At 39.0% G+C, this 23569-nt stretch overlaps 1 protein-coding gene across 8 annotated transcripts in view; it reads right to left on the reverse strand.

Moving 5' to 3' along the window:
- The window catches only part of ENOX1 (ecto-NOX disulfide-thiol exchanger 1), a 726395-nt gene that overhangs the window by 187422 nt on the left and 515404 nt on the right, over positions 1-23569 (reverse strand). For all 8 annotated transcript variants that reach the window (XM_069068688.1, XM_069068694.1, XM_069068693.1 and 5 more), the window contains 3 exons: positions 20165-20338; positions 18729-18935; positions 14671-14904 (listed from right to left, as the gene is read on the reverse strand). In XM_069068688.1, coding sequence (XP_068924789.1) covers positions 14671-14904; positions 18729-18935; positions 20165-20338 — 615 coding nt within the window. The remainder of the gene's footprint in view (positions 1-14670; positions 14905-18728; positions 18936-20164; positions 20339-23569) is intronic.

The following is a 23569-nucleotide window of genomic DNA, read 5'->3' on the forward strand; positions in this document are numbered from 1 at the left end:
GTCATGGGCCTGAAGTCAGGAAGATAATTTCAAATACAGTCTCAGACACATTGATGCTGCTGCTTTTGCTGCTGCTGCTGTAACCCTGAGCATGTCACTTAACCCCATGTTTCAGTTTCCTCAACAGTGAAATTGGGTTAATAATAATAGCACATATCTCCCAAGATTGTCTTAAGGATCAAATGAGATATTTGTAAAGTGCTCAGCATAGCACCTGGAACATGGAAGGTGCTATCAAAATGTTATTATTACCATCATCTTCATTATTAGAGTTGCGAGCTCTGTAAACTTAGAAAAAAATGATAAATGTATTTCAAAATTCATTTCCTTTATAGTCCTATGTGTTTTATTTTAAACATTTAAAAACATAATTCTCAGAAGTCTATAAGCTTCACTAGACCATCAAAGAGATACATCTCTCTCTCTGTCTCTCTCTGTCACACACACACACACACACACACACACACACACACAGCTGAAAACCTCTGGTGTAGTAGCAAAGAGCGTGAGAGATTGGGAAACAAAGGAAGATATAAATTTAAATCCCAACTGTGATTTTGTGTAACTCCAGGAAAGTCACTCAATCTTTATCATCCTCAGTCTTCTTACTCATGAAAAGGTGATGGTAATAACCCAATACAAGGTTATTGTGGGAGTCAAATGAGAGAATATATGTAAAGTGCTTTGCAAAGCTTAGGGGCTTTAAATACTAGCAGCCCTCTTCTGACGGCCAGTAGGTGATCAGGGGCTTGAGAATTTTAGATGTCTTTTTAAATCAATCACATAGTTGAACCAAGATACTTTTCTTTCTGAATCAGTCAGAAGTGGTTAGTTGCAAGAACTAATTTAAAAAGTGAGGGGAAAGGAGTCATTTTAACATAATTAAAACAGTGAGCACCCCAAGCTGAAATAAACATCTCCCATCAGTACAAAAAGATAACTTGAAAATAGATTTCCCAGAATAAATTTAAATCTATTATTTGCTCACTGGGCCTTCCTCTCTCTATCTTTACTTTTATTACGATTAATTCCTTAATGTATATTCTATGTTTAATAAGAGACTGTTAAATAAAAATGAATGAGTAAGATTTGAGACTATCATAGTTAAATTATATTAATTCACCTGAGCTTGCTCTTTTTTTCCTTCTCTCCTACCCACCCTTCTCCTTTCAGGCCTTTGAGGGAGCAATTGATATGTTCTAAATATGGACAAAGCTGTACGGCAATCAGAATATTCAATGCCCTTCTAAAAGGAGTCATCAGTCAGGTTGGAGTTGTTCCTCAAAATCATTTTGGAATGGTCACAACTTTAACTACTAAAGAACAATGAACCTAACCATTATTTATAACATAGTCATTGATGATAAACCCACCAAATGTAATTTTGTGATCTTTTATTTCTGGTTATTTAGATCCTTTTTCATTTAACTTATTTACTTGTTTTTCATTTTCTAGGGAGGGGCTTTTAGCTTAATAGTTGAGAACTACTTTGTCATATTTCTTCATATTTAAGAAATTTCTCTTTATTGCCATAGAAACCCAGTGTCTGGCTTATGAGTATTGTCAACATGGTAAGGCAGTTTTCATGGTTCTGCCATCTGTAGGCTCCTCTTCATGTAATAAAGTAAAAATTAAACAAAGAATTCTACAACCTGTGAAAAGAAGGGATTCTCACCTGACTTATTTGACCATCCCCTAGGGAGGAATGGAAGGTAATTAGTTCTCTTGCTCAATCATAGTAGTCCCCCTAGATACAGTGATTAAGCAGGTGGCAGAAAATTCTGACCAGGGAGTGGGGTCAAGATATTCCTCCTGCACCAAACACTGTAGGATATTGTTCTGTTCTTTCCCCCAACTTTGCAAGTATTTGACAATCTCTAGCCAAAATGAAGTACATAATGATGCCAAAACACATTTTCTCACCAGCCTTTAGTAACACCTGGAATAGACTTTCTTCCTCCTCTTATTGATCTCCTTTTTATCCTACAAATCTTCAATATCACCTTCTTCACAAAGTCTTCCATGAATCTGGTTTATAACAACTGCCTTCTTTGACTTCACCTGATACTTTATTCTGTAACTTCTCTGAAGCACTGATCATGTGATGTTATACATCTTACGCATTGGTTTTGGTAGCTTACTAGACTAAGCACCATGAGGTCAGAAGCAATGTTTTATCTAGAGTTTGTATCTACCTTACCACCTGGTACAGGGTTCTGAACATAGGAGGTATCTAATAAATTTCTGTTATAGTTCAATAATTTCAATAAATTGATGTGTTTTTTTCAATATAAACACACATTTGTGTTAGACAAAGTACAAAATAAAAAGGGCAATGACAAGAAGACATCTCTACTCACACCTGGTCTATATCTCACCACTGGAACCAGATGGCTGTGGAGGTTAAAGTGAGGCTGGTGACTGCACAGCCCTCCCTCACTTAAATCCAATTCACTTGTATGTCATGGCATCACTTCCCTGATGCCATGATCCTTTTTTGAGGATGAAGGATAAAACAGCAACAATGACAATAATACCTGACATTTACTATCTGGGATGTTAGTTAAACTGGGAGGTAGTTAAACTACAGCTGCGGTGAGTATCTGTAAGGCTAATACTCTCCCTCCCTTGTTCCTGACAGAGAACTGTTTTCACAGATCCCATCTTAGTCTTATTATTATTATAGTCAGTGGTATTAAGCTGGTATAAGAGTAAATATACTGTTGATTAAAATTACCTAGATTTTAGATATGCCTTTCAAAAATTACCTCATGCTATTCTTATAGGAAAATGAAAAGATATAAACTACATTGGGTAGATTTGGAATTATTTGACTAGCTGGGCCCAAAGCACAATCATCAAAAGGTTCAGTGTCACCTTTGAGAAAGAAAAAGGTCTCCAGTGAAGTTATGTGGGTATATATGTTAGGCTGTTCTCTATTTCATATTTTTATCAACAAATTGATAAAATACATATGATATGTTAATCAAATCTGGAAATGACACACAGACAGAAGGATATGCATCCTACTAGATAACAATATCTGGATTTGTAAACAGTCTTGTGAGTTAGAGTACTTGGTCAAATCCAGTAAATTAAATTATATTTAGATTCAAATATGGATTCAAAAATCAACTTCATACATACAAGATGGAGAGAAGAAGGGGAGGCACAGCTTCACCTCTAAAAGATCTCTGGGTTCTGTAATGAGAGCCAGTAAGGCATTGTTGATGATGGAAGTGGGAGTCAGGAAGACCTGACTTTTCGTCTGCCCTCTGACACTTACTAGTTGTGAGAACATGAGAAAGTTACATCGTTTCCCTGGTCCTCAGTTTCTTTGTCTATAAAGTGAGGATAATAACAACTGTTGGACCATACCTCCTAGTTGGTCATGTGGCTCAAAAGAGATAATCTATATGAAGTGTGTTGAAACTTGAGGGCTATAAAACCACTTCTATAATAGCGATTGTTATTACTTAGCAGACTACTTGTGTAAGATGATTTGAGTGTGAGACATGGCAGCCAAGAAAGTTAATTCAATCTGTCTTATTCTATATTGAGAGAGGTGGAATTCAGAAATATGGAGGTGATAGTCCAATTGTACTCTCCCCTAGTCAGGCAACATCTGGACTATTTTGTGCAGTTGTGAGCACCATATTTTTTTTTAAAGAATATTGATAAGCTGTAAAGGAAAACAAAAAAGACGGTGAAAGCCCTTTCCTTCAGCCACATGAGGACTATTTAAAGGAAGTGGGAGTATTTAGTCTGGAGAATAGAAAACTTAGAGATATGGATGCTATTTTCAAATATGCAAAGGGCTTTCACATAGTCAAACAAAAAAGGATTAAACTGGTTATTCTTGAATCCAGATGGCAAAACTGGAAGTAATTGCATGAAAATTACAAAGAGGCAGATTTGGGACTAAGAAAAAAGTTTTGAACAATCAGAGCTATCTTAAAGTGGAAAGGGATTCCTCAGGAGGTAATATATTCCCCCTCCCTTGAGGTCTTTAGTTAAAGGCTTCTTAGGTATAATGCAGAAAAAAAAAATTATTGTGCAGGTATGCATGGGACAAGACAACCTTGGAATTTCCTTCTGATTTTAGTTCTAGCATTAATAAGGATGGTATCCAAAGAAGGGGGAAAGTTAATGACATCATTAGACTGAACGGATGAGACATTTGAGGCATTGTGTTTAGTCCTCAGCTCACTGTTTCTAAGAGGGATATTTACAAAAGAAGATTGTGACTAAAGGAAAGGATTGCTCACAGGTTTTCTTCTTAGAGGGGCAAACAAAAGTATTGGTGGAAATGATTTCATCATGTGGCCCAAAGCAACAAGAATCACATTTCCATGAGGCGCTTGGTCATTTGCAGAAAGCAAAAAGGTCAGCAGAAAATAATTATATCTTAGGCATCAATATTTGTTCCAGAGGATGAAAAGGTAGAGAAATTCTAAGAACTTGTCACAAACTTGACAGAATACATTTTGATATGACTTGAATGCAAAAGAAGACAGAGAAATATATGCTAGAAAATAAGGCTCAAGTTTGTGAGACTAAAGAAGCCAATGGATAATAAAACAATCCCACTAATAGTTTTTCTTAGAGTTGAAAAGTGTTAGGTATGCTAACATGGGCAGCTAGTGGTGCAGCGGATAGAGCCCTGGGCTTGGAGTCAGGAAGATACATCTTTGTGAGTTCAAATCTGACCTCAGACACTTACTAGCTGGGTGACTCTAGGGAAGTCACCTAACCCTGTTTACTTCCATTTCCTCATCTGTCAAATGAAGTGGAGAAGGAAATGGCAAACCACTCCAGCTCTTTGCCAAGAAAACCCTGAAGGGGGTCATGAAGAATCAGATATGATTGAAATGACTGAATAACAATGGCTAAAGTATATATACATAAACAAAAATAAGGAAATGGATTATATCTTAATAGATAATAAATGACTAGTTACTGATTTGGAAGTCACATCTGTATGCAACTAACACATCAGCTAGTTTTTTTTTAAAGGTAAACATCAATAACAAATTAGAGAAAAGGCTGAAGATAAGAAGACATTATGAAAAATTGCAACATCTTCAACCTGACCTAGTCAAATAACTCATTGATAATAAGTGGGAAACAGAAAAAAACAAAACTGAAAGACAAAGTATCGACCTTTATTATCACCATTTCCTGTAAAAGTTTATTCAGTGTAAAAGGTCTCAGAAACCATTTTATCCAACAAATAATTATTTCTTTGTCAAGGGGGAGATACGACAGGCAAGGGAAACATCATATTTAAGATGGATGCTGAAAAATTACAATATCATTTTCACTAGCAACATCATTTTATAAAACAGTGAAAGCAATGGAATAAAAAACAAATCTATAGAAGCATGGAGTGAGGACCAAATGAGCCATATCATCTTAAGAACCTTCACAAATGCAACTGATTAAAAGAGCAAAAATAGACTGAATTTGGAACAAAGTTTTCTAGATTTCTGTCATATATGGAAAACCAGAAATGGCACTTAGGAGAGTAAAGTTGGGTAGAGTGTTTGGGGCAGGCTAAGAAACCATGTCAAGAGAAAATCCATGTTGAATGTATAATGCACTAAGGAACAGCTGTATATAACTCATGAATAAGAAAAGAGGTGGGTTTGGGGCGGCCAGGTAGCACAGTGAGTAAGAGCACCGGCTCCAGTGTCGGGATGACCTGGAGATCGAATCCCGGGCTCAGACACTCAGCACCACACCCAGAAACACCTGGCTGTGTAACCTTGAGCAAGTTACTTAACCCCGATTGCTTTAAAAAAAAAAAAAAGAAAAGAGGTGGTTTGGTTATGTCACATTAATAAGAGAGAACTAATAGATGGCCCTAGTACTCCACTGGCACTTTCCAAAAGTCAAAAAGCATCTCTAATATGTCCCCTGTAGGGGATCTGTACAAGACCATGGAAAAACAACAGCACAGAATGAGAAGATTTTGTTGTGATTTGAACCAAATCCCCATCAGTGAGATCATAGATGCATTGGAACCGTGGATCCATTAACACAATGGGTTGTGTTCTAAGTTGTGCAACCAGGATAGTAAAGACACTTGGACATGTAATATAAAAGGAACTACTGAAGAAAATGGATAGCTTTAGTTTAGGAAATGGAAGTTAGGTATATAATAGAAGAAATTTTTCCTTTGAGTAAGTAGCTGAAATAGAGGATCTCTCAAGTTGCCTTCAACTCAAAGATTCTATGATTCTAAGTTTGAGCTTTATGAGGTGAAGGTTCATTGTTAGCACATACTTTCTGCTAATGCAGTCTTGATTTCTGTTACATGGATTCCTAAGGGTTACTTCGTGCCTTTGCATCCCCTGTTATGATGATCCTAGGGGAAAAGCTAAGAATTCAAGAAATACATTTAATCAGCAAAGATTATTCAACTTTGCCTGATTAACTGGAAAGGAACAAATAGATCCAAGAGTTTTGTATTTTAATTTTTTTTTTTACAGAAGGCTTATATTTATTCATTTGCTAAAGCAGAGTACTGTGCTAGGCATAGGGGAAGAAACAAGAGATCCAGAGTTTAAAAAAGATTAAAAAAATCCCTACCCTTATGAAGCTTACAGTCCACTGGGGCATATGACAGAAACACAATTCACTATAGTATTCAAAATTATATAAATGTAGAGAGATTCAGGGCAAAATGCCAAGTGTAGACTCAGGGGAGTGTGAACAATAGACTTAAGTGGGAAAACACAGAATATTGCCATATAAGGGTAACTTGTAGACGGAGATACATGAGATCAAGGTGTGTGTGTGCGTGTGTGTGAGTCTGTGTGTGTGTATGTGTGTGTGTGAGTCTGTGTGTATGTGTGTGAGTCTGTGTGTGTATGTGTGTATGTGTGTGTGTGTGTCTGTGTGTGTGTGTTGGATTTAATCCCAGTTGCTGGTTCTCTTATCAATACAGCCAGATTGATACAGTGGAAAAAGCAGTAAACTTAAAAGTCAGAAAATCTGGTTTTCAATCCCCCATTTCAATAAAAAAAAGCTTTTTTCTACGTGCTTGATCCCAGGCAAATTGTTTCTCTGATGAAGGCCTCAGCTTTCTTATTTGTTAAATAAGGGGGTTGGGCTTTGTGGTCTCTAAGCCCTTTCTGGCTCTCAGCCCTAAGCTCCCACTATTTCAATCCCTTCCTTCCTTTCTACACAGAGGAGCCTCCCATTCCCTGGCACCATTTCACATACATCTATTCCTGACTGAAGAGACTGAGCCAATTTTAGTTCATTCACCAACTCTATCCCACCTGCTTTTTTTTTTTTTTATTTTTAAGTTTTGAGTTTCTTTGCCTCTATTCAGGCTCTCATTCTTTCTCTTCCCCCACATTTCCATTCAAGAGTAGTTAGCAATATTTAGTTTGGAAACTGCCTGAATCAATAGAATGCCAACTAAGCACAGGGTGTCACGGATAGGTAAATTAACATATAATTACAAAAGTAAAGGCAAAAACCCCCAACAACCTATAAGAGGTCAAGCACAGTCTAGATGACCACTTGTTAGGAATGTTATATATATCTTATATAATATCGTATTATATCTTATTATTTTTTATTTTTTTTTAAGCAATTGGGGTTAAGTAACTTGCTCAAGGTTACACGGCCAGTTATTTCTGGGTGTGGTGCTGAGTGTCTGAGCCCGGGATTCGATCTCTAGGTCGTCCCAACACTGGAACCGGTGCTCTTACTCGCTGAGCCACCTGGCCGCCCCCTTATTATATCTTATAATCTATAATGGTTATGTTATCAAATTACAATAAATTATGTTATCATGCTGTAGATTCTTTGGGAGTTTAGGTGAGACTAGATGAAAATAAAGTTATCACCTAAGTAGTGGCCTGGTGACCACAGATTAATATTAATAATGATAACTGCGTTTCTATAGGTCTGAGGTCTCCTCCAACAGTCAGACTATGTGATTCTGTGATTATGACTTCATTGTGTGGGAGAGGAGGAGGGGGAGGGAGCGAGAGCGAGGGAGCGAGAGCGAGAGCGAGAATAAGCATTTATTAAGGATCTACTATGTGCCAGGTACCATTCTAGGTGCTTTTTACAAACATTTCATTCGCTCTTTGCAACAACCCCAGGAGGGAGGTGCTATTATTATTTTCATTTTACAGTTGAGGACACTGAGGCAGACAGATGTTAAGTGACTTGCACAGAGTCACACATAGGGGTATTGTGAGGCTCAAAAAACACAATGGATATAAAGCACTTTGCAAATGTTAAATGTTAATATGAATGCCAGCTATCATTACTTATATTAACCTACAATTACTAGGACTCCAATTTGGTGAAGACTTTATTCCCTAAACCTTTACTTGGGCATAGAGATGGCATAGAGGATAGTACTGGGCCTGGAGTTAGCTGTGTGACTCTGGGTACACAATCACTTAACTGATATGCCTCAGTTTCCTCAGTTGTAAAGTGGGGATAGGATAAGGATCAAGCAATCAACATTTATTAAGTGCCTACTGTGTTCCAGGCCCTGTGCCTTATAAGGACCAGGGATACAAAAAGAGACAAACAATAGTCTCTGTCATCAAGGAACTTACAATCTAATGAAATCTAAATGGATCAAATAAGATAATATCTGTAAACTGCTTAGTACAGCACCTGGTACCTAGTAGGCACTTTCTACTGAACTGCTATTGGGCTCAAACACTATTAATAGAACGAGATAGGTGTCTGCTGGTAAATGTTTAAACAACCTGGCTTGGGGGGTGGGGAGGAGAGAGAACCGTGAACACACTTTTAAGTTTAATCTGATTATAGTCTGGATGGACAATCAACAAAACAATAAATTAATACGTAAAGACTGCTGATTTCTGAGGCGTAAATGTTCTCTGTGAAAATTGGTTCAACACATTCCTGGTCCCACAGCTACCAAGTGTCTAGGGCAGGATTCAAACTTGTGTATTCCTGACTAGAGCTGAGCATGGAAAATAAAGCTGCTGAGGTTTGTTTATCTGAAGAAAAAGAAGATAAAATGCTCTTTTGGCATACAAATCCTTTTAGAGTATGGTCAGCAGGAAGGTTGGTACTTGGCGAACTGGAAAGGGCATTCAATGGATGTGGAGTCTAATGGAGGCACTTAATAGTTAATTGGGGCAGCTAGGTTCTGCCATACTGCTGGGCCTGGGGTCAGAAGACTCATCTTCCCGAGTTCAAATCTGGTCTCAGACACTTCCTAGTTGGGTGACCCTGGGTAAGTCACAACCCTGTTTGCCTCAGTTTCCGCTTCTATAAAATGATCTGGAGAAGGAAATGGCAAACCAATCCAGTATCTTTGCCAAGAAAACCCCAAATGGAGTCATGAAGAGTCAGACACAACTGAAGACAAATGAACAGCCATAAAAGTAGTTAAGTTAAAATCACAAATCTCCCTGAGCTTCCTCATTTTCATGGTACAGGTAATACTTACATAACCTACCTCATGGGACAGAGGTGAGGGAATAGTTTTCTCAACCTGAAAGCCCTGCTTCTATGACTATGAGCTATTTTTAATATTTTTCTCTTTCAAAGTACCCTGTAAATATAAAGGCTTCTAACTACCAGCCACTCTGACTTCCTTCTAGCTTTGGAGTGAACTTTCAATTTAGGAGCAGGGTTGGGGATGCCCCCTCCCTAGGCCTCAGAATACCAGGGAGGCATCAGTGATGGCCAGGTAGAGGCTGCTACCACTTCAGGGAATTTTTACTGGGTATCTAGAGAGTCAACTGAGCTCTCAACTTCTGTGCTGTTGAGCTGAATGGGAGAAGGGTAGCTGCTCATTTCATTTATGGAACTAACTGCCTGAATCATGGGCACCTTTAGGGTGAGGCGACAAATGTGGAGTCAGAGGTTTTGGGGTTCAAATCTAATTCCATACTTACTGCTTGGACTGAACTTTGGCTCCAGGCATTCTGGGCAGTGTCGTATAGGAAAAAGGACAGTGACCTGGAATCTGAAGATGTAGGCGCACATACCGATCTTCTACTTACCTGTATGGCTTTGGCCATTCTCCTTTCTGGGACTCAGTCTATTCATCTATATAGGTCTTTCCCAGTTCTAAATCATATAACCTTACAACTTTTTGGAGGTCTCTTCAAACTTTGAGATTTTGTGATTCCTGTACCTCAACAGATGAGAAAATGGAGTTGTGCATAAGTTAGACTTGTTGGGCTGAATAAAAATATTTCATTCAAAATGGCCTGCTCCTTCTTCTATGAATGTCCATGTAGCCTGAAGCACTGACCTTCAAGGAAGATTATTCCCTTGTCTCTCTTCCTGAGCAGGGGAACTGCATGAACTTTGGGGGTGTTTTCTTTCACATAAATACGGACAACATTTTCAGCAAAATACCTGCACCATTTTCTTCCTGCCTTGAATTTGGAAGTATCAGACTGCATCACATGAGATGCAAATTAGAGCAATTCTCTGTGGATTACTATTGGTTCTGATCCAGGCTCCCGAAGTCTAGATAACATATCAGGTAATCCCAATGGCATTGCCAAAAAAAACCCAAAAACAAACAAACAAAAACAAAAAACCTCAGGACCCTGGGCTTAGGATTTAATGATTTGTTAGAACTGTACCTGTTTCAGAAAGAAACTCTCCACTTTAAGTAATGAAAGATTAGTTGAAGCTTTCCAAAGGGGGGAAAATAAATGCTCTTACTAAAAGAAATCCCCAATGAATTAGTACTGTAATCTTTCCTCACCGTCTAATCAATCTCTTCTTTCCTTCCACACTCCAAAGAAGGGCTTCCTTCAGGGGTGGAAGTTCTGTGCTAGATACACAGAAATTCATTATCTCATCTGGCTGGTACCACTGTTTCCAATAAAGTGTAATTATGCTGTTATTGAGCTCTTTCTCTCTTCTCAAAGCCATGCTGTAAACTTTTAAGTCTGTAAGCAGTTACTTTGCAGTCAGTCTTCATTAAATGGAATGGTCTTAAAACACTGTCAATTTAATCATCTGGGTTCCCATTAATTTTTAAAAATCTGTATCAAGTAAGGAAGATTGGGTGATTCAGAGATATACACATAATAAAGTTCAAATTAAATGTGTTTGCTTTTGGCCTAGTCAGCAAGACCTCCTCTGGATTGGGTTACCCTAACACTGAGTGCTGAAAATTCTTTAACACCTGTCACTGCTGGAAAATTGCGTTTTTACATCTGTTACTGGTCAGCACTTATGGTTAGGGGTACAGGGTCACAATGGATGCCAATGAGAAAATGCAGATAGAAAATGGATAAAAGTTGCTTTTGAAAAAAAATAAAAATCTTATATAAAAATGGCAAAAAATATTTAGAAAATGGATAAAAGTTGCTTTTGAAAAAAATAAAAATCTCACATAAAAGATGGCAAAAAAAAATTTCTTATAGCTGTTTGGTGCTAGTAGTGAACCTTTTTAACTGTTTCAAATCGTCCTCTTTTCAGGGGGGAAATATCTAAATCCAATTAGGTGTTCTGAAGATGCTATTTAGGCTTCTTCTCTTCACCTTGAATCTTGCCTACATTAAACATCCCCATATCACTAAAATCATCTTTGGGGAACCAGTTACCCCAGCTCTCATCACCTGGTTTTGCAGTGTTATAAAGAAAGGTAGGTGGGTTTCCTCTCAGTGATCCAGACAATTTCCTAAGCAATTAACTGCTGTTTATATTCCAAGCTTGGCACATGGACTGAAATTGTCAGGCTCAATATTACCTGACTCTTGCCTGAGATGTATCCCCAGTCAGTGCAGCTACTGTATCTTCTCTCTATTTAAATTTCCAATCTGTTCTCTTCTCAAGGGATCACACCGTACTTGGCAAAGGTACAGCTTCAGAGTTCTGCAAATTATACTGATCTATATAAATATATAGTTTGGAAATGGCAAGCCTTGCAAATTACATTACCAAAATTCAGTTCCCAATTTGCTATGCCCTAAAGAGATGTAGCAAGTACTACTCCCTTGGAAACTTGGGGTCTGTTTTTCTGAAATGTCATTGGGCAGAAGAAGAGCTCAGCTTGGGTGTAAACCCAAAAGAGGGAGATTGCGGAAAAAAAAGAAAAGACACTCATTTTTTTTTTCAGCAACTTAAACCAAGACTGAAAAGAACCTAGTTGTGAGAAGTGGTTTTCCAAGCTGTCACTCCTGGGTGTGGACATGCTTGAATACAAACAGTCTGTTGTGTAGATTATGAGTGTATAGTGCATCAGAAGCTGTAAATTTGGAATGTTTGCTATTGAGTCATTGCTTTATTTTTTCTTTTTAAAAAACCCAGTGTACAAAACTCACACTGAAATATTCCTGACTGGGATGAATTTGTTCCATCCATGTAATTACTTCCACTCCATACAGCAGGATCCCTTAATGAAAAAGTCGTGCTTTTATTTACTGTCTCTGAGATAGTCACTATCTGTATTTGCAGTCTCCTTAAAGGCCCCTCTTAGGAGCAGGGGACCTCAGAAGTTACAGCCTTAGATTCTCTCTTTCACAGCTGAAGAAATAGGCTTAGGGAGGTTAAGTAACTTTTGAAAGGGAACAAGTAATTAAGAACCCAAAGTGGTATTTGAACCCATGTTCCCTGAGGCCAGAACAGTGAGTCCTAGAAACCACATGCTTTGAATGCAACTTGTTGTTTCAGCCTGAAGTCAGTGCAGCTGTCCATGGTGGCTTTCACCAGCCTTGAACAGGAGGCATCTGGATACATGCCATTTTTGCCCTGCTCTCCCTCCCCTCAGCCCCCCAAAAGACAGAAAAGATGTTTGAAGCTAAGTAAAAGTGATACACACACAGACATATATTTAGACATAGTAAATGTGGAAATTTGTCTGTGTTGACTATACATATTTGTAATGGATTTTATTTTTCTGGTGTTTTCAATGAAGTAGGGAGATGAAGGTAAAGTGGAAGGTAGGAAAGCACATTTTGGTTGACTAAAGCAAATAAAATATTTTTAAAAATTCTAAAGTGATCTACACAGATACTTGTTTGGGAAAATATACATGTACTGGTCTTCTTAGGTGTGAATCTAAACACATGATTATGAAGTCAGAAAATATCTCCAATAATGTGCATGAGTTGTCCACATGTGAACAAGAGACTATCTGAAATCTCTTCAGAGTACCTCTCTAGGACAAATGATTAATGCTGTCAATTTCTCAGATTTCCAAATAATAAAGAACCATCATCCACAGTTAAAGATAGTTTTCCTTGGCAATTAAGAAGTGCCTTGTGTTCACATTGTACTCTCTCCTCTTAAGATTCATGGATTCACACACTCTGCTTTGCACAAAGTTGAGCCCTTGCTCAACCCCACCCTCTCTAGCCAAAGGCAGTTTCCCATTTTAGGTTTCTGAGTTAGAAGAGCAAAAATGGGAAGATCATAGATTTATAGCTAGAAAATCAATATAGCACCTACAATGTACCAGTTACTGTGCCAAGTGATTTACAAATATCATCTCATTTGATTTTCATCACAACTCTGAGAGGTAGGTGTTGTTATTACTCCCACTTTACAGTTGAGGAAAATGAGGCAAACAGAGGTAAAGTGACTGATCCAGAGTCACAAACCTAGTAAAATGTCCGAGGCCAGATTTGAACTCAGGTCTTCCTGCCTCTAGGCCTAGTGCTCGATCCACCTAGCTGCCAAGGAGAGCAACTTGAAGATTGCTTTATCCAACTTCCTCATTCTATAGATGAGGAAACCAAAGCCCATACCGATTACATTGCTTGCTTAAGGTCACAGAGTAAACAGCGCAACTTGGATCTGAGCCTTGATCTTTTGACTTAAAATCTAGGGCTCTTTCCCCTGTCTCCACATTAATGCCTCCTGGTATCTCTTTGCTCTCCCAATCCCATCCCTTTCTTCTTTGTCCCTCCAAATCCTTGTATCCTTCAAGACCCAGCTGAAGTTGTCTTCTGTGAGACCATCCATCACTTTTCTAACTGCCCTTCCCCAGACTCCCTTTATACTTCCTGTCAGTACCACAGAGGATCTTCTCAATTTAGTCTGCTGTAGGCCTGCACCATTTTTCTAATTATTTCTTGCATTAGTTCTATCTGCTCTACTGGACCCTGGAGGGCAGGGACCAGACTATGTTTTACATTTCTTTTATGCTCCCCCACAGCACCCAGCATGGAATTTAGTACCATAAGCACTTGTTGTTGAATCACTGTCGTGTAGGAAAAATTTTATAAGGATTGCAGGAACACTGTGACCTGACCCACTGGAGTGGGGTGGATCATGATGAGTGAGATGCTTAGCAGGAAAAATAATAGCAACGTTCTACTGAGCCATTAAGCACCACGGGCCTGGCTTCCTCCTCATCTAAACTGAACTCCCATTGAGCATACACTTTCATGAAGAATTTGGGTCAGAGTTCTAGGAATGAGTAAGGCTTCCCTCAGAGTGGTGATGGCAGGGGGGGTGGTTCTCTTTGCACACCATTGCTTCTTCTGTGTGTTTCCTGTCTGGAAAATGCTTGCGGCTAATCAAGAAGGCAAACCCATAGGATTTGCTAATGTTGGAAATATAATTCCTCACCTTCCTTCCTCAGCATGGAATAAAAGTAAAGAGAATCAAGACAGGCTCATGTCTGGGTAGCATCAACTGGTAAAGAATAAAGAAGAAAAGAAAGAATAAGCCAGTCAATACCTTTTAGTTTTTCAGCCAATAATGTGGCTTCATGTTCCGAATAATGCATTATTGCCGGAGGGGAGGGAGGGCGAAGCCTGTCTTCTTCCAATTTGCGTCTGTGCCTTTCTTCCCTGGCCAGCATTCTCTGTTTGCATTCCCATTCATAAAAGTCATCCCTGGCCTGAGCAAAATCCACATGAAGGCGACCAGAGTCTTTTTTGTCAGTGCTGGAGCCTAATCTCATGCGGTAACCTAGAACCAATGAACAAACATGTTAGATGACAAACAATACTCTTTACTGATTAGAAAGAACCTTATTTCTGAGGCCCTTAAAGCATGGTAGGCATACTGCTTATTTCCTTCATGTAGCATTGCTATGTGGGTGGGGAACCATTATTACACTCCCCCACTTCTAGAAGGTGAGACCAAGGCATTGTCAAGCTGAGCACCTTGCAGAGTTGGTAATAGCATCACAGGCAGAAAGAATTTTCAGAGGTCATGTAGAGCAGCCTCTTGCTTCCAACGAGAAGTTTACCTAAACCACTACCTGTTCTATTTTTAACCATCCACCATGATGGAAAGTCCACGCGCTTGGACCCCTGAGCCACAACTTCATTGCCCTAGAACATGTGCTACTCCTGCTTTGATTATCTCTCTGCAGTTCCAAAAGCCACAATTACAAATGCTCTTAGGCAATGTTGCTTTATTTCTATTTATCCTCTGGGGGTGCTTGGGGCATAAAATTTTTTTTTACCTTCAACCAGCAGGCCTAACAAAAAGCTTTCCTAAAAGGCCCCACAATGGATCATCTGGCATGAAGCTCAGTATAAATAGTTACAGCAACCTTTGAAGTCCACAGGAGTTCCGTGCTTGGATCAGCTCTGCAGAGTGGAGCAAGACCAGAAATGGACCTGGAAATCTTTAAAGGATTTACTGTGAGCTATCCAACTTACAAGGATTAGAGCAGGAACCTGATCTTAGAAATCAACATAAACAAGCCTGAAATTGGCCAGCCAGTCTCACTTCAAATGTAGAAAGGAAGCTCGACTTCGGGATCCCTGGATTTCTTCAAAACCACTGGATCAGGTCAACTAGAGCCCACCAGTGAAGTGAGAGAGATGCATTCTTATTACTTGAGGGGGGTGGCAAAGGGAATTTAGAGGTGCCTACACATAAGCCCTACTCTAAGAAAGGGAGGCTGTTCAGTATAGATATTGAGACAGAGACAGAGAGACAGAGACAGAGAGAGAGAGGCAGAGAGAGACAGAGACACAGAGACAGACAGAGACAGAGAGACAGAGACAGACAGAAAGACAGAGACAGAGAGACAGACAGAGAGAGAGAGAAGAAACATTACCAAAAAAAAGTGATTTTCCCATCTGGATAACAAAAATGCAAAATGTAACACTAAAACAAAATGTTTCTCTCTGCTGTAGATAACCAAATTAAAAAAAAAAAGCAAAGTAATTAGGAAGAATGTCAGCCATTTAAATCACCTTCCACACCACACTTAGCAGCTGAGCACAGTCCAGAATCCCTAAGAGCAGTCCAGCTGTCCAATCCAGATTTCTAGCCAAAAATCTTCCCCTGTGCCCATGTCCAGAAGATTGTTTTGCAAATGTCTCTAGTTCAAAAAGCATGGCTCTCTCTTTTACCCAAACGTCACTAGAAGGCTTAAAGGGCCCCGTTGATGCTGAAGCTAAAATTAGCTTGGCCTTCAGATATGAAATGTTCCCAAACTCAGCTTGGCCTTCCACTTGTGCTCAGGCCTGTAGAACCCCCCCATGCATACTTTGCCACCTTTTCCTCTCTACCTCCCCAAATTGTTTTTTTGATCTCCCCAAGGTTTCTTCTACCCTGGCTGAGCAAGGGGCTAGACAGCCCTCTTGATCAAGTCACAAAAGCAGAATCCTGGAAGGGTTATGTCTCTGTTAACTCCCTTTTCAGAAGATAGCAAATCAGAAAGAAAATGGGTACCACACTCGGCCATTTGGGAGTTGAGTAGCAACTGATGTGGGTCTTGTCAGAAATGAGAAATACCCAGGATAGAGGGGGGAGGAAATCTCTGCCAGGTATCCAAATTTGGCACTGAGTTATCTTCATTTGTGCTTTTTAGTTTTATAATTGATCCAAAATTGGGATCTGGAAAGGGGCCTTTGAAATCACTTAGTCAGACTCCTGCATTTTACAAAAGAGCCAATTGAGGCCCAAAGAAGCTAAATAATATGCCCAAGGTCACATGGCTTGCTGGCGGTAGAGCAATGACCTTTTTTATACAAACCAGGCTGCCCAAATTTTTGTGAAATTAAAGAATGTGTATGAAAAGCTTCACTGACTTGCCAGTCAACAGAACCTCATACTTTAAAATGTTATCATTTAAACCTCCATATAACCATAGTAAGTGAAAGACAGAGGTTATTTGTGCTTTAAAATTCAATGTGTTGATTAATTATCTTCTACATCCAAAGCACAGTGTTCTCCACCACAATTGAGAATGCCTTCAGATTTTTTCTTCCCCCCTTTTAAGGACTGATTGGAATAAGCATGCCTCAGACTTATTTTATGTCTTTATTTAGCAAGGAAATCTCTGCAGTGTTGGAATCAACTCAAGGCTCTGGGTTGGCGATGGAATTTCATGGCCGTTAGGGGCTGCCTGCAGAAATTAGCTGAAATTTGGCAATGATGTTTGGATGTTGCTTCTCGGCTGGTATTCCCCTCTTTCCTCATTAACTTCAACTCAATTGACCCACCTTTGGTTTTGATGAGTTAGGGAGGGGAGCTGCCTGGAGGAAGTATTATGTAGTCTTTCCTTAGCTTATGAGGGGGAAAAGAAAGGAATTAGATGGAGGGAGGGAGGAAGAGATAGGAAATTGAGAGGGGGTACAAACAGAAGAGCCAGGGGAAGCATATTGTATATGGGCAGAATGGAGAAATCAAAAGAACAGAGAAAGAAGTTGAAAATTTTTAGAGTACTAAAAGAAAGAAATATAAAGGGCAATGTGCATTCAAAAATTATGACATTTTGAAGTCATCATCAGTACCAATGGTATCAGTTTTTGATTTGATAACTTTGTTGCCAACCTTCTCATACACAGCCCCCATCCCTCATTACATTGGGGACTACATTAGATCTCATTTCAAAATCATCAAAAGTCTACAAAAATTGATACCAAAGAGGCAGAGATCAATAGACCTGCCCAACCAAATTACAAGCAGCATCAATCAAATGGGCAGATTACAACTTCAAAACCAGCAATGAATTTAAAGATCATATGTTCCAACCCCCTTATTAAATGGATATAGAAACTGAAAAACTAGGGACATTAAAGAACTTGCCCAGGGTCCAAATAATAGCATTTAGTTGAGTTAACTATATAGTATTAAAAGGTTTGCAAAACACTTTACAAAAATTATATCATTTGATATAAAAACTTTGGGAGGTAGGTGCTATTATTATCCTCATTTTAGAGGTGAGGAGACTGAGGCAAAGGTTAAGTGACTGGTGCAGGGTCACTCAACTAGTGAATGTGTGAGGTGGGAGTTGAACTTGGGTCTCCCCTGATCCCAAATCCAGCATTCTACCCACTACATAAGACTCCTTCAAATGATATTAGGTTGGATCGTAAAATTCATGAATGACTTTTTAAGATTAAGTTACTCTGATTTTGGTATCCTGGTATCCTAAAGGGGGAATTACTTCTTAAAAGGGGAACAGTTTATGATAAAAGCACTTTGCCCCCTAGAGAACTCCATTCAATAGCAGGAATAAGAATTAGAAAAGTGCTTTCCACCTATGGCCCATTAGACAAATATGAAGTGGAAGGGAGGAAGAATAAGATGGGGGTATTATCACAACATGGTGGTGAGGAGTGGGGGGTGCAAGTTCACAGGTTTCACATGGTGCTTTTTTGGCAGAGAAGGCCCAATGAAATGGCATTCCTCCTACCCTTTTCTCTCCTTCAGTCCCCAAGTATTCTTTTTGGTACAGCAGAGCCAAGGAAGTCAGCAAATATTAACACAACAAAGGACATCCCCGAACTGACCCTCCCCCAAACCATATATAGAATGCAGAGTACCAGAAAGGTAAATGGCTTTATCAACCATGAACTCCTCTGCAAAACGAATATGACAGAAATTCTTCTTGCTTTTCCGAATGGCTGTGATATCTCCACACTGCTCAAAGACTTCTTGAATAATTTCCTCAGTAGCATTTTCGGGTAATCCTCCCACAAACACGGTCTTGCACCCAGGAGGTCTCTCTCTTGTGGAAGGTGGTGGAAGATCTAATCACAATAAAGCACAAAGATGTTGGTGTTTATTTATTTACATTTCCTTTGGCAGTTTCAGTGGGCAAAAAGTTAGGCCCAGCTGGAACTCCTTAAAACCAAAGAGATTTCATAGTTTGATACCCATTTAAATTTATCTTGGATTATATCTTTTTCAAGCTCCTCTCCCTTCCTCCCGACTCTTTACTGTCTGTGTTCATTCTTACATGTAGAATGGCCACGCTTGTCCGTGAGCAAAGATAAAGCAAATGTTAGCATAATTTCATTTCTTTCATAATACAGAAGCCCCAGCAAAAGGGGCGGGGGAAAACAGAGAAGTACAAAACACGATGAAATGACAGCATGATGAAGAACCTCTGCTGGTTATCTACTTTGTCTTGTTGCCAGATAATAGAACAGAAAGTCAGAACACAGAAAACATAACCTAACAGCTCACAGAGTACTTACTTGGCCGTGAAACACCAGAGCCTGAAGAAACCACTTTTTTATTATTTACATTTAAATGAGCAAACTATTAAATTTGGGGGAAGCTGTATAAAAGATAAAGTGCAGACTGTCATAACATTTTACCTAGTTTATATGCAGATTACTGAAGCAACCTTCCAAAAAGACCAGTTAAAAAAAAAAAAAAAGCTCCCAACATTGATTAATATGAATAAAAAAAGTCGAAGTCAAAAAATAGGTCTGGCTATTAAAGTTCATAAACACAGTATCTGAAGTTATATTTTTAAATATTCTGACCCATTTGACTCATCTAATATTTGTTGCCCTCAACTAAATACAGTTTGGTCTAGAAATGTCCACTGATGAGGGTTAAGAAACTGCTATTGAATTAATTCTTTTTTCGTCTAGCAAAATACATTTTGGAGTTTTCTCATCTACTTGTGAAGATGGATGGAAGGGCTCACATTGTTTACACAGTGTTTTGTAGTTAATGCTAGACTCTAGCTAGGCTGAAAGGATTTTCAACTGTGGCTGCCTATCTTCAAATACTATTGTATCAACAGCACTGCTGTATGAAGTCAGCTCCTGGACTTGGAAAGCCATTACATATTATAGGTTTCTTCTAATATGGAGACCCAGGACCTCCATGAGCTTACAGGTATGTTACATAGAGCTCAAAAGGATACATATGTCAGTACCTGGAAACATACACAAAACTATTTTAAAATTATTTTTTTTAAATGGAAGCCATTAGCAAATATTTCTTAACTAGTATCACTTACTTGGGTTTGGAGGAAAAAGTGTACAACTTTTACAGTGAATTATTTCTTTGACGACAGATATGTCCGTGGGTGGTGGTGGTGGTACTAACCCCATGCCTGGTATCATTGGGTTAATTGGAGTGATTCCGGTCATCATGTTGAGGCTGGGATCAAAGCCGGGAACGCAGATTGAATCTGTAGAGATAACAATTCAAAATCTTGGGTAATGAAACTCGAATAAATTTTGTTAGTATTTTGATAATAAAGACCATTCACTTTGAGAATTTTCTTTTTCAGGCAGGAATCTGTCTTGATACAGCAAACTACCCCAGAGGAATGGTATTAGAACTTTTTACCTCTCACCCAATGCACACTCATGCAGAATGGTGAACCTCAAACTAAACATAAAGGAAATGTTAAATCATTTAAATATTAATATGACCAAGTAGAATACAGGCTATTAAAGTATGACATCATGCCCCATGAAGTTTGGCTGTTATACAGAATGTAATTTTCTGTTTCAGAACATCGGTATGCAATTTACATTGTATTGTGACCCAGAATGGGGGAAGAACATCTTATAGCACTGAAGTGCCCTCTAAATTTACTTCTCAGCCTGATTCTATCAAGGTTGCCTTCTTTTCCAAATGCCCTTGACTCTGGAAGAGTTTGGTCTGTGATCACGTGCTTTATGGTAACATAGTCAAGGAGCTACCAAACCCTTTTAACCTGGGAAACAAGTAGCTTCAGTCCTTGTAGCTCACACCACTCCATGGCTCTCATGCATTCATTCAATTTTGGACCAAATCATCCACCCTTATTAATTTCATCACCATTTATTCTTAGAACCCCAGCAATTTGGTTTCTGACCCTTCTCCTTTACTACGACTGCTCCTTCCAAGGATACCAAGGCTTTTAAAAATGTAAACCCAATGTTTTTGTTTTACCTCACTTCATAGCTCCCTTGACATTTCCATACTGACCCCACTCTGCTATTAGCCTTTGTGATAGTGATCTCTGCCTAGGTCTCCATCCAAGTCCATTACTCCTCTTGCACTGATTCATCTTCAAATGTGAATGTGCCCAAATGTGGGTTGGCCCCTTTTCCTGCCTGTACTTTTTCCTTTGGTGAGTTCCACTCCCATGGGATCAATAATCACATCTATTCAAATAACCTGCAGTACAATCTTTCCCCTGAGCTCTAGTACAGCATCATCAATTACCTGTTCAATATTACCAACTATATATTCCTTCTGGTATCCCAAACTCAACATGCCCCAAATTGAATTCATTATCATCCCTTCTAAGACTGATACTATTTCTCCACCCTAATTACCTTTTTATAGAGATGACACACATCCACATAGACTTGAAATCTTGGGGTGATCCTTGATTTTTCCATACTTTTCAATCCCTATATGTCAAGTTGAGTCAATGGAACCTCTTGAATCCATCCTCTTTTTCTCAGTCAGAACACTATTGCCTGGCTCTCATTACCCTTCGTTTACACCAGCCTCCTAAATAATCTCCCTGACCTTAATTGCTCCTCTTCTCCAATCAATACTTGACACAGTTACCAAAGTAATTTTCCTAATGTCCAGGCTATCTCACTATCCTTTCAACAATCTTAAGTGGATCCTTATGACTTAGAGGCTATAATGCACATTGTGTAACCTGGTACTTAAGGTCTTCCACCATCTGAGCCAACTTATCTTTCCAACATTAGTTCATAAAATTCTCTTTTTAACCTTTATTCTACCTCTTACCTGTTAATATCATTCTCTTGATTCTGGCCCAGTTCAGGAGTCAGGCCTGCCATGAAGCTTTCCCTGAATCATGTCTCACCTTCCTCTTAACTGAGAGTGATTTCTCCCTCCTCAAATTTTCTAAAGTACTTTTTTCCCCTTAGATCTTTCTTTTTTCCTAATTACACTTTACTTTGTGTTATATATTTCTCTTTTTATATGATAAGCTCTTTGAGAACAAGAAATATTTCTCATCTATCTCTGAATTCCTCTTACTGCTTAGCACATTGCTTTCTAAATAGCAAGTGGTCAGAAAGCATTTGTTATGGGCTATGCCAATGGCCAGTTATTGAGAGTGGCAGCAAGAAAACACTATGATAAGCAACAAATCCAGGAAAGCATGAGGGAGAAACAATCAAGGGACCCAGAGAGTTGTAGCCAACACTTCAAAGCTATGTTAAGCTGAGAATTCTGAGGGAGACAGGAGATGCAAAGAAGGCACAGCCATCGCTGGCCATCTCATGTCTCATTTGGATGTTTCAGAGAAGGATAATAAGGAGCTCTCTCCGATGGTCAGTGGCATAATTATGGTAATCAACAAACTTTATCCCATTTTACAGAGACCAGGATGAGCATTTATTAGTAATTATGAAGCCTTCATGATCATCAGGATATAACCAATTAGAAGTGAAAAGTAAAGCATACTTGTATATTCAATATATTTTTCTCTAATTAAAATGCATAATGAAGATAAAGCCAGGATAGTTGTGAAGTTCAAGAGAAGAGTGAAATTCTTACTTGGATCTCATTCCCTCTCTTCAAGGAGAAATAAGGAACATAGAAACATAGGTTCTAGATTTAGAACTGGAAAGGGTCTTCTAGACCACCGAGTCCAACCTCTTCATTTTGCAGAAGAATGCAGCTGAAGTATGGAAAGATTAAATGACCTACTCGGGCTCACAGAACCGAGAAGTGTCTAAGGCAGAATTTTAATACAGGTCCTCATGATTATAAAAGTCCAGTGAGCAATAAAACATGACTAATGAACTATACAATCCAGGGGATTCTTGAGTGGCAGGTGAGTGATGTGGTAGATTGAACACTGGGCTTGGATTCAAGAACATCTGAGTTAAAATTCAGCCATTGTCATTTGTAGCTGGCTAATCCTGAACAACTCTGTCTGCCTCAGTTGGCTCAACTGTAAATAGGATTGATAATAGTATCCACCTAAAAGGGTTGTTCTGAGGAACAAACAAGATGATATTTGTAAAGCTCTTGGCATAGTTCCTAACACTTAATAAATGTTTGCCTACTTCTCTCTTTCCTTGCTGTCACCCATTAAGTGGGTGTTTGGTGGAGAAGATGGGTTTTCATTGGCCACAGCAGAAAGTGGAACAAGCTATCCTTAAAGTAAGGAATAATTGAAATTCAAGACTTCAGCCTGTGATGGCACTGGTCTTCTTCGAAAACAAGGGCAAATAACAACAAAAATAACTGCTAATGCCAAGGCTATGTCTCACCACGATGCCTGACTCTGTGGGAACCATGTCTCCAATAGCAGATGGGGCCTCTTGGGGGAGATCTTCCCTATTCATTAATGCAAGAAATACCTTCACTCTGGGAGCAGGGGGAAGCTCTTGGAGACCATATGGTCTCCTTTCCTAAACCCCTTGAGTCTAAT

The sequence above is a fragment of the Petaurus breviceps genome, unplaced genomic scaffold (assembly GCF_028583685.1).
Source record: "Petaurus breviceps papuanus isolate PSGF00001 unplaced genomic scaffold, PetGlider_PUasm1.0 90769, whole genome shotgun sequence".
Lineage (NCBI taxonomy): Eukaryota > Metazoa > Chordata > Mammalia > Diprotodontia > Petauridae > Petaurus > Petaurus breviceps.